Genomic DNA, 13,644 nt, shown 5'->3' with positions numbered 1-13,644 from the left:
ATTTTCAAACTATAGAATGAAACACTAGGTTTCACAACCTATCATCTTGTATGGTCCCAATCTTCCAAGTCACATTCATTCATTCAGATTTTACAGTCTTGGTAAATGATTCACAGATCTCAATAACCAAATCAACAACTGTCTCAACTACTAACTTGAACTGCCTACAAGTTACAAACCATGATGATAAATTCATTATTTGTATTGATATTTTTATGAAGTTACAAAGCAAAAATACATATTCATAAAAACTTAATTATAACAGTAAGTTTTACAAGTAAGGAACAAAATGTTTGACACATTTTGGTTTCTTAAACACTTCCTTTTTAATACAACATTTCGTAAAGTTTGGCTTTGAACAATTTCTTTTGCTGTACCATGTGAAAATTACTGCTAAAGTATTTAATTATGTCAACTGCTGCCATTTACAAAGACTTCAGTGCTTAAGTTTCATTATTGGTAATAAACAACTATCTTATAAACCATGATAAAGATTATTATCTACTGAACAATTTACGATTTCAGTACTTAGTCATGGCACTATGCAATGTTTTTCTACAAATCTCAATCTGTTAATTTTCCAAACTGTATTACATGAGTGAATTATTATTTTTATGTATCTGAAATTATTGCATTTAAAGAAAGGTAATGTGTATATACGAAATTCAAAATTATTGTAATCTTGCAAATGAAATAGTATAAACGACTTATTATTTGCAGGACATACAATTGTTCCAAATAATTTTAGATAAATCATGAGTTTTAAAGGAATAAACACAAATGTAAATATATAACATAGTATAAAATAAATGTATTGAGTAATTTATTAAATATCATGTGTCATCTACTCCTATATGAAATCTAATGCTGTTACATTACAAACACAACCAGAATTTCAGGCATAAACATTATGCATGAGAATCTGTCAGATCATGAATGTAACAGAAAAACTATTTGTATGTCACAGAATTGTGTCGACACTGGCCAGACTGGATCAGTGCAGTTGTCTTGATTTGTTACACATGTCTCTATAACAAATAAATGTTTTTATTATTTTCCAGAGAAACCTAATGGTGTAATTGTCTGTGTTGCATGTGACACACGAAAATAAAAACTTTAATTAGTCTTCAGTGGTTTTTTTCTCTCTCATTTCTTGGAACCAGTTATCCACTTTCCCCTCCTTCACTTGACTCATACTTGAACTCCGCATTAAAGATCTCTTTTCCCCTACAAACCATATTATGTAATTAGTGTCGAATGTAACCCAGTACATAAATGATACAATATGCATTGAAAATACAGTAAATGTGAGATAATACATGTATTATCAAGTGAAATGCGTTCAAAATCAAACTTCTGTCTGCACATTACTAAAAAATGCAAATTTAAGTACATTGTGAGTAGAATGGGCTCAGTGTCATAAGTAAGCAACTTTTTATTTTCGTGTTAATGAGTACTATCTAGTCTTATTACTTGGTTGTTTAGTGTAAAAGTTAGAACTGCATCTATATGACCTGTGGGTGGCATGTGTGTCAAAAACTGACAAAGTGACCAGAGTGCACTCGACAGTGTCTTTGTGACAAATGTGATGCTATTCAGAGAGAGGCCAGAAATGCAAAACAGTTAGGCAATCCATGATTCGACATATGAACACAAGCATTGCATCTGATAGAGACCACTTTGAGCATCTGTTGTTATTTTTTTAGGTGCCATGCAGCTCTGTACTGTGCTCCTGGATGGTGTATTGTCCTTGTATGCACACTGCCCATTTATGGACACATGTTTGTAGGACCTTTTTTCCTACATTTCCAGACAGGAATCTGTCCCTGTAGTTCGTCAGTTTTATTAATGTTCACCCTGTATATACAGACACAAGGTGATTAAGGAGGAATGTGACATAATTTATGAGGTGATCATACATGTGAAAATAAACCGAAAAAATCCTATGAACATGTGTCCTATTTTCGATCATTACAGAATTAAAATTGGTTGAAGACTACATGTATCCATGAATGGATATGATGACAAGTGTGACTATTACTTGTCGAAATGTTGTGTAGGTGCTTTGGCGGCCAGAATGATGTTGGGACAGATGACTAATCTATCCCACAAGAGGTGTGGAGGCAAAAGATGATTGCACTGTGGCACTGCACCAAGGAAAAAGCTGCAAGAGTATCCAGTGTGCAATCATAGGTTGGCTCAGTGACCAGTCATACTTGAGTGTTGTTTAATTGATCAAGTCCGTTGTGTCCATAAGTACCAACATGCTGCATACATTTACCCACGCAGAATACCCAGGCATTTTGTTTGCACACACGAACTGTAGTGGCAGTGCCCATGCAGCTATGACAATATACAAGAGACGTTGCCATGATCGACAAGCATCTGTTCCAAGGTATTTCTCAGGATTTTTCAGAGATTATGTGAATCTGGAACACCACCAATTGTACGCTTAACATCAGAATGTGAGGCTGTCCTGTCAGTTGGAAAAAGGGACGCCATTATTGCAATGGTACAATGTAGTCCCTCCACCAGTACTTGGCGCATTAGCCATCAGTTACATATTCCATAAATGTGAGGTGATGTATGTTACATTCCCAGTGCCTGTACACATTCCATGTGCAGCCTGTGCAACATCTGCATCCAGGTGACTCAGTAAGCGGACAACAGCTTTGTGAATGTTGGCTGCACAAAGAGATATCATACAATACACTTTATTTACAGATGAGGCTACATTTACATGCAATGGTATCATGAACACCCACAATTCTCATACATGGGCCATGGAGAATCCATACTAGGGAAACAAGATCCCAAGTTAGTTTCTATAATAATGCATGACATCACCAACAACTTTTATCTTTGCACATTTCAGTGCACCTTTAACCCATACGGACACAGACTCTGATTCATTTACTTTACAATTATTCCTTGTCCTAAGAACCAACGGCATTGCAGACATATTGTAAGATGAACCATGATCTCTGTTATACACTTTACATATCTGAAATGTACAATAAGCAATAACTTCTTGGCTGTTAAAAGTCTCCAGCCCTGATACAGTCTCCACTTTACCACCATGAACTAGAGCCACAGTAACCCAACCATTATGCCGCATTATTTTAGGAGAAGAGTTAGTTTCACAATGAACATTTAGTGTGGTGTGATTGATGACCTGGTGGTAGAGCCTGTGTTCGTACCAAATTGCGTGACAGTTGTAGCAAACTCATGTTTCCTGATAGAATACCTATCTACACTTTTGGGAGATGTGACATTAAATTAACGACGGTAAATGTATCTAAAATATGATGGATCACTGTTTCACTGTACCAGAAAAGTATCCCAGTATCTGATTAGCGGATTTCCTCAATGGTGAATTGGCTGTGATGGACTCATTAACTAGCCTGCCAGATCATTTGACCTAATCCTATTAGACTTCTGTTTGTGGGGTGGTTAAAGGGAGATGTGTATGCTGTGAAGATAAATACATGTAAAGAACTTGCTGCTCACATCACCAGTGCTGTTGTCCCTGCATTGAAACCCATCGAGATTATGTTCAATGTACATTACAACACACCCTCCAACATGCTGACAAGTGTATTGAGATGGGTGGGGGACTTTTTGAACACCTCTTATAGGATGAATCAGTCGTCCATCTCACGATTATTCTGTACACCATAGCACCTGTACACCAATTCAGTGAGCAATATTCACAGTTGTCTTCATATCCATTCATGGATATGTATAATTTTCAACCCACTCCAGTTCTGTAACTATGGAAAATCGTACACAAGTTCTCCCAAACACACACACACACACAAGTGTATTTACACAAAAAGTACACTTTCTAAGCATTATTACAATTTGTTCATTGATTAACGATCCATTCTCTGAAAACCGCATATCAACAGCACTTTCCTTTTCTGCAATATTTTCGGTCCAAGTTTCAGGTAATTAACACTGTATACAAAATATCAAAATGATAATATTAAATAAATAATATTTAATGATACAGAGGAAACTCTTGCTGACAACATAAAGCTGTTTGGGAAATTGTCTCTGACTGAAACTAGTCGCACAATAAAGAATAAATTGAACAGCAGTTTTAAGAGCTACATGTCATTTCTACAGTTTATCAAAGCTGTTGAACGCAGTCAACAAAAACTAGTTTAAAACAAACGAGACTCTGCTTAGTTGAAGTCGCCAGGGAATATCGAGTCAAGTATGTTGCATGGAGTAATACAACAATAAAATTAAACTTATGGTACGAGCCTAGAAGTTGACGAAATCCAGTTCGCGTGACATGCGCATGCGCAGTTTAAGCACGTAGTTGTCGGGGTCCCAGGTAGCGGCGCTGCTGTCTGGGAGCACGGGCTGCGGCAGGGCCAGCGACAGGCGGTAGCGAGGCGAGCGCAGCTCCAGCCGCTGCGGCTGCAGCGACACGTCGACGTCACAGCGGCGCTCGCCCTCCAGCCACACCTCCAACACCAGCCACTCGCAACTCGCTGTCGCCGGGGTGCGCGGGCCTAACTGCCGACACGACCGCCACTTTCATCAGCTGTTTCTCAGCACTGCTTCAGTAAAGAGTACAGTTTTTTAATTTATTTATTATTTGTGTATAACTACACACTTTTTAGCCATCACAATGTAAAATTATTCATTTGTGTCGCCATAGCGTCTGTATTTGCTCCACAACTATTAAAGGTATTTAAAATCCATTTTTGCAATACTAAAAGATGAGTATTTATTTTACAACAGGAATATCATAGGCCAAACACAACAGAAATGCATACATCCATTACAAAAATCAGTAAAACAGTCATCTCCTCATTTTTTCAAGAAAACTGACACATACACAAATCACTAACATCCTATAAACAGCTGCTTAATTGCCAGGTAAATATCAGAAACCAGACAATATACACACATCAAAAAAAGTTTTGCATCACCTTGGTTCCCAGAACTCCTGAAGATAGACGTTGACTCTGGATATTGTATCACAGACACAGTCCCTTTGACTGTTCAGAAATGTCACTAAATCCACCCAAAGATGTAAACAACCGCCGGCCGCGGTGGCCGTGCGGTTCTAGGCGCTGCAGTCCGGAACCGCGGGACTGCTACAGTCGCAGGTTCGAATCCTGGCTCGGGCATGGATGTGTGTGATGTCCTTAGGTTAGTTAGGTTTAAGTAGTTCTAAGTTATAGGGGATTGATGACCTAAGATGTTAAGCCCCATAGTGCTCACAGCCATTTGAACCATTTTTTTGTAAACAACCATATATGAGCAGCACCTATTAGACGGAGGGGGTCCGACAGCCGATCAGTTCCAGTCATTCCACTAGGAAGGAGGTACATGGCTCGTGTTGTCTGTAGTTCAACCATGCCTAGACAGTCAATACAGCGGTTCGATAACGTCCGCATTGTTACTTTGTGCCAGGAAGAGCTCTCAGCAAGGGAAGTGTCCAGGCGTCTCGGAGTGAACCAAAGCGATATTGTTCTGACTTGAAGGAGATATAGAGAGACAGGAACTGACAATGAAATGCCTCGCTCAGGCCGCCCAAGGGCTGCTACTGCAGTGGATGACTACTACCTATGGATTACGGCTAGGAGGAACCCTGACAGCAACGCCACCATGTTGAATAATGCTTTTCGTGCAGCCACAGGATGGCATGTTACGACTCAAACTGTGCGCAATAGGCTGCATTATGCGCAACTTGACTTCCGATGTCCATGGCGAGATCCATTTTTGCAACCACGACACCATGTAGTGGGTAAAGATGGGCCAAGCAACATGCCGAATGGACCACTCAGGATTGACATCACGTTCTCTTTGCCGATGAGTATCGCATGTGCCTTCAATCAGACAATCGTCAGAGCCGTTTTTGAAAGCAACCTTGTCAGGCTCAGCACCTTATACACACTGTCCAGCGAGTGTAGCAAGGTGGAGGTTCCCTGGGGCCGAGGTACACCGCTGGTGGTAATAGAAGGCGCCGTAACGGCTGTACAATACGTGAATGTCATCCTCCGACCGATAGTGCAACCATATCGGCACCATATTGGCGAGGCATTCATCTTCATGGACGACAATTCGCGTCCCCATCGTACACATCTTGTAAATGACTTCCTCCAGGGTAACGACATCGCTCGACTAGAGTGTCAGCATGTTCTCCAGACATGAACCCTATCGGATATGCCTGGTATAGATTGAAAAGGACTGTTTATGGACGACGTGACCCACCAACCGCTCTGAGGGACCTACGCCGAATCGCTGTTGAGGAGTCGAACAGTCTGCACCAACAGTGCCTTGATGAACTTGTGGATAGTATGCCACAATGAATACAGGCAGGCATTAATGTAAAAAGAACTTGCTACTGGGTATTAGAGGTACCAGTGTGTAAAGCAATCTGGACCACTATCTCTGAAGGTCTCGCTGTATGGTGGTACAACATGCAATGTGTGGTTTTCATGAGCAATAAAAAGGGCGGAAATTATGTTCATATTGATCTCTATTCCAATTTTCTGTACAGGTTCCGGAACTCTGGGAACCAAGGTGACGCAAAACTTTTTTTGAGGTGTGTGCAAACAATGAACCCATCATACAAAAACACAAGTAAAAAGAAAGGATCTTCCTCCCTTTCTCCCTCTCACCTCTCTCTCTTCTACCCTTTTCCATCTCTTTACCACCTGACTCTCCCTTCCTCCATTCCCCTACTTTGCATTCAGTGTTCACTATCTTGTACTTATGTTTTCCTCCTCCCTCATCTACTATCCAGTTACATAACCAACTCACGCACTATTCCTTTGTCCAACTTACATATTTAAATAAATATATATTAACGCAAATGAAACAACACAAAACACACTTGACAAACCACAGACCAAAATAACATTGTTTTTCTACCAAATAAAGTGAAATCCAAAACTAGCGTATGAATTAACAATGCTTCATAATACAGACACATGTTTAGCAAAACTAGTGGTGCACTGTGTGTCCTGTTTCACGTAAAGAAATGTCTAGTGCCGCAGGCTAATGTGAAGTTAGACCAAAAATATCAATGTTAAACGCAGCAATATCGCGGAAATCAGCAAGTAGATGGCACTTCCAGATGTAAGCAGAAATCATACAAAAATTGTGTAAATAAAAATGATACTTCAATATCATTTGTAATGAACTGCTTTCAGATACAGAAAACAAATCAAAATTGTAAATGTGTTTCATTGCAGACCACTCACGATACTTTAAATCAAGGAAGAGAACCGTATGGCAAAATACGCATCTTTTAGTACTTGCAAGGATGGTTTTCAAATATCTTCGATGTAAAAGACAAAACCTTTTACAAATAGAGAAAAACAATATTGCGGCACATTCATAGACCCAATTTACGGCACAATACTAAAATTTGACGTTAGCCTGAAATTATAACAGGAATACAATTATACTTCCAGGTATAAATTGACAGCTAATCCCTTTTGCTATCAAAAATATTTAAGGAAGTCCTTCCATTTTAGACTTTTCTGTGTTCTTGTACAGACCTGGCCAAGGCGTTATACGCAGTCCGATTGTAGCTCCAAGAACTGAGATATAGCAAAGCGGCCGGCAGTGAATAAGGCTCTAAAACGCCTATAAAAATTTTGATCTACTTTTCCCATAGTGCCTGCGCTGAGACAAGGTGTGATTTACACCAAAAATTGTCAATACAGCACATTGGCAGTATGGTGTGTCCAATACGCCGACTTCATGCAACTGGGCGGAAAGGATCCGCAACGGAGACATTTCATTCTCACAGTGAGCGCTATAATTTTCCTTTAATTTCGCGACTTTCTGGATCACGCCTGGCCTGGTATAAATGGTTGTAAACTTATTTTTCTTGCTACGAACGAGCCGGCCCGGGTGGCCGTGCGGTTCTAGGCGCTACAGTCTGGAACTGCGTGACCGCTACGGTCCCAGGTTCGAATCCTGCCTCGGGCATGGATGTGTGTGATGTCCTTAGGTTAGTTAGGTTTAAGTAGTTCTAAGTTCTAGGAGACTGATGACCTTAGAAGTTAAGTCCCATAGTGCTCAGAGCCATTTGAACCGTTTTGCCACGAACGAATCGGTTGTTGTTCGATTCTCAAGAGATATAGTTGCGTATAGCAATTTTACATCAGCATCTCTGTTGCTTCTAAATGCATCTTGTGCTAATTGATCTGTTGTTTCATAGTATTTAACATCGGTGTGAAATCTGACCCACACGACCTCTATAATCTGACCATTCTTCTTTGTGATACTGATCTACCAGGTCCCGAATGTTCATTACTTTATTTTTTTTTAAAAGTGATGTCTTCAGAAAGGGAGGAGAAAATGAAATGAAGCTTCACTGGTTGAGAGGGTATGTGATGTTATTTCAGTCGTTGCAAAATCGAGACAGATTTACAAGGAAATTGGCATTGTAAACCCACTATCATCAGTATGATGTTGCACCCCATGTGACCTGGATCCATTCACTGATTCGGTTGGGAAGGGTGTCATAAAGCTGTGGGGTCCTCTCTTGAGGCTAGCTGGCTGACAGCGGTTGAAGCTGGTCCATGATGTTCTGGATATAGGCACTGGGACGAAGTTGAAGTCCATGTTGGTTTCATAAGTGTTATATTGGCGACAGTTCTGAGGAACTTAGTGATCACAGGAACACCTCAAAATCACGTAGACAGTTCACAGAGAAACGTATCATTTGTGGACTAGCATTTTCATGTTGGAAAATGTCACACCGATACTGTCACATGAGAGGTAATGCATGAGGATGCAGGCTGTCTGTGACTACCATCGCAGCGCTGTCAGAGTTCCCTCACTCACTACCAACCGCAACGGTATCATACACGATGGGTCTCCACACCATGAAGCCAGGAGTAAGGGCGCTGTGTCTTTCCAAAACAGTAGAATAATGGAAGAAAGTAAGGGGGACTAAGGTATAACGTCCCGTCGACATCGAGGTCGATGGAACACACCGGTGTCGAACTGTGATATTTGGTGGCAGGCATTTCTCTTTCTTACAAAAGGGCTAAAACGATCTTCGCACAAACAACCAACATTCATATGCGATTCCTGAACAAGCGTAGGGAGGAAATTCGACCATGCCCTATCGAAGGAACCATCTCAGCATTTGCCTGGTGCGACTTCGATTTGATGCATTGTCCTACCGAATGCGAGTGCAGTGTGCTAACCACTGCACAGCCTCACTCCTTGTTGGAAGAATGGGACCTATCCCCAAGTCGTCGCCACACTCGCTGAAGATGGTCATCTGGGGTAGTGCAAAACCATGATTCATGATTAAACACAACGCGATGCCATTCATCAGCAGTCCATGCATTCAGGTCACGGCACCAATCCAAAGGCAGCCACGTAGCTGTTGTGTTGTGGTGTTAATGGCCGACTACGTACGGGATGGTAATTCCCTAGTCTGGCTGTGTGCTCCGCCATATTGGCGGGTGACCTTGAACGAGTTTCGCTTGGCCGCCGCTAGGGCTCAGTGGATCGCGCTCTAGTTTTAACTAAGTGCGATCCGCTCAAAAAAGGCACTTCTGGCGCCGCCGTTGCGGTTTATCAGGGCTTCATTTCCTGCCGTGCCCAGTCTTATCAGTGACGTACATTCGCTATGCAAGCAGCAGCACGCTCATTCCACTCGAGGCAGCCACACGAAGCACACAGCCATGCCGTACAGGAGGAGGAGATACACAAGATCAAGAATGCCTTTGTACAAGACTGTTGACACCTTTTCAATGACGCCTAATAATGTTGCCCAAGGAGGACTGTTAACTGGGCCAATTACTTTTGTTGGTGCTAAGATTAATTTTTCTTGTACAACAACAGAGGTTTAACTGGTAATAGTTGGTTGACTATTGCTATTGTAAGAGGGAGTGATAAGCCCTTGAAGGTTTGGAAGCCTATTACGACAGAGATATCGTTTCTTATCGCACCACGAATCATTGGTGCAGGATGGCACAGAATGTTGGAGCGAGCATAGCATGGCGATACTCCCACGTGGTCTTCAGACACGGTCGACTGCAACCTTGACGGCAAGTATGCCTGTCCTCACAGTCCCATACATTCCAACACTAGACCACTGTCACACCCGAATGCCCCACTTTCTGTATACTGTATTATTCGAGGAGCTGGCCAAATGGAGACCCCAATGAGGCCCCTTTCAAATTCTGTTAGGTACTGACAATGCTGTGGCCCCCACGATTACTTGGCATCTCAGTGTCTTTCACAGTGATCACTGAACATTTGATGCTGTTAACACTTCGTATATACCCTACTATACCTGGTAACAACAATAAATATCATTTAGTTACCCCCTGAGGTCTGCAGGTGTACAAAGCTGCATGGACATCTGACCACGTCTTTTGCGTGCTTCACTTTTTTTTGTCAGGAAAGTATTTTCTTGTTCCTTTATTCCAATTTTTATAGCAGGATTATTTGGTGAGCTTTGATCATTCCCTCAAGTCGATTACGAAGAAATTCAATCTAACAATGACCAATCTCTTAGAATTCAACATTCTTTCTCTTCAGTGACGACTGTTGTGAACAAACGGATGGGGTCACCATGAGGTGCCGTCTATCAACGGTTACGATAAACTTGTTTAGGGAGGACTGCAAAGAGAAAGCTTTGGAAACAGCTGCACTGAAGCCTACGTGCTTTTCAGACATGTTGATGACACATTTATGGTGTGACCACATGGGAGTGAAAAAAATCTTCTTTCAACATCTGAACTCTCGGCACTCCAGTATCAAATTCACCATGGAGTTGGAAGAGAATGGGGAACTCCCCTTTTTGGACACCTTAGTCAAGCGCAGAACGGACGGGACTGTGGAATACGGCGTGTAGAGGAAAGCCACCCACACTGATGTGTGTCTCCATGCGGCCAGCTGCTATCATCCTTAGCAGCACGAGGGTGTGCTACGTACAGCGGTAACAGGGCTCGTGCAAAATCGGAAAAAGAGAGCCTACTAAGGGCGCTCAACCACCTTGAGTACATATTCAAGAAGAACGGATACGGCGGGAGACAAATCTGACGTCACCTCTGGCAGAAGGTACAGGCGCAGCAAACAGAACACGACGAGGAGGATAAGACAAAAGCGTATCTGCCGTACGCTGGAAACATTAAATACTGTCTCCGTCCATCGCCGAAGGCGCGTTCGTTATTAAGTACGGCGAAAGACGACTTGGGGCTCCGTAAATCGGGTATTTGCTGCGTTCGATGTAAATGCGATAAGGTATACATCGGACGGACTGTAGGGACCATCAAATAAAGATGCAAGGGACACAGAAGACACACTGAATTTAAGTAATGAACAAAATTTTCGGGTGCAGAAAACTGCGTGGTTACAGGTCATTGAATGAAGTGTGAAGAAACGGAAGTGTCAAGACAGACTTGGTTTTGAGAATTTGCTCTGAAGAAGGCTATTGAAATTCGAGTGGCCGAGAGGGTGATCAACAAAGACACTGGGTTCACTCTCAGCAAAGCTTGGGACCCAGAGGTCAGCTAACTAAAATCACAGCGCCGGCTAACACCTACTTTCGAGCCCGACGGGGGCTACAGATGCGCTGAGGGACAGGGGTTCTCGTCCAACCTTCGGCAATGCCATCCCCCCACCACTCCAACCGATCCGTAGTGCGATTAGGTAGTGGGGGAAGTGTGGGGAAATCACAGTATAAAGGAGACAGGATGCAGCAAAGACGGTCATTCTACAGGTATCACCAGAAGATGGTAAAGTACACTGTCAAAGTATCGTGCTACGAAGACGACTGCACCCGCCTGGACACACAAAAACAGTACGAACTTCTAAAATTGTATTCCACGGTCACGTAGCTCTCTTTAACACCGTAATGGATAAAGGTATTTTGAGATGGAACCAATGAAGCCGAACTGGATAAGGCCGAGTGCTGACTTTGGCAGATCTGTTAGTTTCAAAGCATCCGTTCTCGGAACAAAGCTACCAAAACACCGTTGCAGAGCATAGGGGGACCGTGCTGTCAAAAGTCGACGCCCGCAGCCGAGTGTTAGCGGGAGGAAACAACAACCTGCAGGTAGACGTCTTCCGCCCCCACGTCCTGCCGGTAAGAGAAGTGGTAGCGCGGCTCTTCTCGGGGGTCCTCCATGTCGTCCACTTCGACCACCTCGTCGTCGCTCCAGATGGCCTTCTGATCAAGACAGATCTCCGCGTCGCCTCTTCCATCGACAGCTTTCGCGTCAGTGCTCTTCTTTTTGTCACCGGCAGTTGAGCCACCGGCTTGTTTCTTTGTGGGACCGACGTCACCGGGGCCTACAGAATAAATAAGCATTCGATTACACTCATAAATAAATCTTTACACACTGCTAGTCATTAAAATTACAATACTATGAAGGCAGCATGATGTGACATGACTGCCATCTATTGCTGTGCAATATTGTTTCATTTTTCCCTGTTTGTCAGCAGAAAGCAGTCTGTGAAATTCATTAGGAGGGCTGAGCATCCCTGGGGAGCTCGGCAATTCTCGCTCAAAGTGGACCGCAGCTTGCTCTGTTCTTTTGCTGGCAAAGTCGGCACCTGTCCTCGATCAGGGCAGTGGACACCGTGCCACCACTACCGTCCACAGAGCATAACTGAGCATGACATTTTCGCCTTTGCCGTGGAACAAAGGGCGGGACGTCATGGCGCCGCCCAATCAGTGTGGGAAAGTCGGTAGCTTTCGCTCAAAAGTTTTGGTGTAACGAATCACTTAAGCCACCCCCGCCTCTATGCTTGGCGCGAATGGGGCGACCAATTGAGGCGACGTTGCTACAGCTCAGTACGAACCTCCTGTCTGTAAATGTGTCTCTTGTATGCCAAGAGTGGGAAGTTTCTCCTGCGTTCATATTGTCATCAACAGCACTGAGTCGTCCCGGCCAGCGTCTGCTGCTGGTTGGAACCTGATAACTCATTTTGGAGAAATGAGTCTCAACTGTGGTAGCGTGAACCACATTCTGAGCAGCTCGCTACTTACTTACTTTGCCACATTACTTTTCGTGCCTAATTGATTGTAAATTGTGGCCACCTTCCATTTCCTTAACTTTGAACTCACCAGCTGCCCAAGTGAGATGTATGAGGAACAGTACCACCCTCTAAGAGGAAACTATGCATACCGTAACTGTTGCTGCATGGTACAGAGCGTATTAGACCGCAGTCTCTGTAACAAATTATGATTGAATAAATGGTCTCTAGCATGGAAACCATTCGTTAGATCTTTTTTGGTCCCGTATCCTCCCATCGATCAATCCCTGAGTTTGTATACGGTGGAAAAAATCACCCTGTGTAGGGGTTTAACTAAGTGCAGTTGCATGGATCATATCGAAAGTACACTGCATTTTAGTTTTTGTTCGAAGGGAACCGACATGTTTACAACAGAGTTCCATTTGGCATAAAAGACTCAAATTCGGAATTGTTTGGGCAACAAATGAAGTCTTGACGCCAGAACTAAATATGTTATGTACGGCGTATGGTGACATTACAATTGCGTTGCTTACTTTTGACGATCATATTCAAATGTGGATAGGATTTTGGAAGTTCTCGGAGCACACGGAGTCACATTGAGACCAGATAAGGCGAGGCTACGTGTAAACCTTGTCAAATTCCTCGGATCTGAAAGTT

At 42.8% G+C, this 13,644-nt stretch overlaps 1 protein-coding gene across 1 annotated transcript in view; it reads right to left on the bottom strand.

Annotated features, from left to right (window-relative positions):
• Positions 1–4,272: 4,272 nt before the first annotated feature.
• The window catches only part of LOC126456086 (dynein axonemal assembly factor 6), a 64,583-nt gene continuing 55,211 nt past the window's right edge, over positions 4,273–13,644 (bottom strand). The window contains exons 3-4 of the mRNA XM_050091841.1: positions 12,059–12,300; positions 4,273–4,530 (exon numbers count right to left, since the gene is read on the bottom strand). Coding sequence (XP_049947798.1) covers positions 4,273–4,530; positions 12,059–12,300 — 500 coding nt within the window. The remainder of the gene's footprint in view (positions 4,531–12,058; positions 12,301–13,644) is intronic.

The sequence above is a fragment of the Schistocerca serialis genome, chromosome 2 (genome assembly GCF_023864345.2).
Source record: "Schistocerca serialis cubense isolate TAMUIC-IGC-003099 chromosome 2, iqSchSeri2.2, whole genome shotgun sequence".
Taxonomy (NCBI): domain Eukaryota; kingdom Metazoa; phylum Arthropoda; class Insecta; order Orthoptera; family Acrididae; genus Schistocerca; species Schistocerca serialis.
Note: the sequence above shows the minus strand (reverse complement) of the source record. Positions and strands in the feature narration are given on the sequence as shown.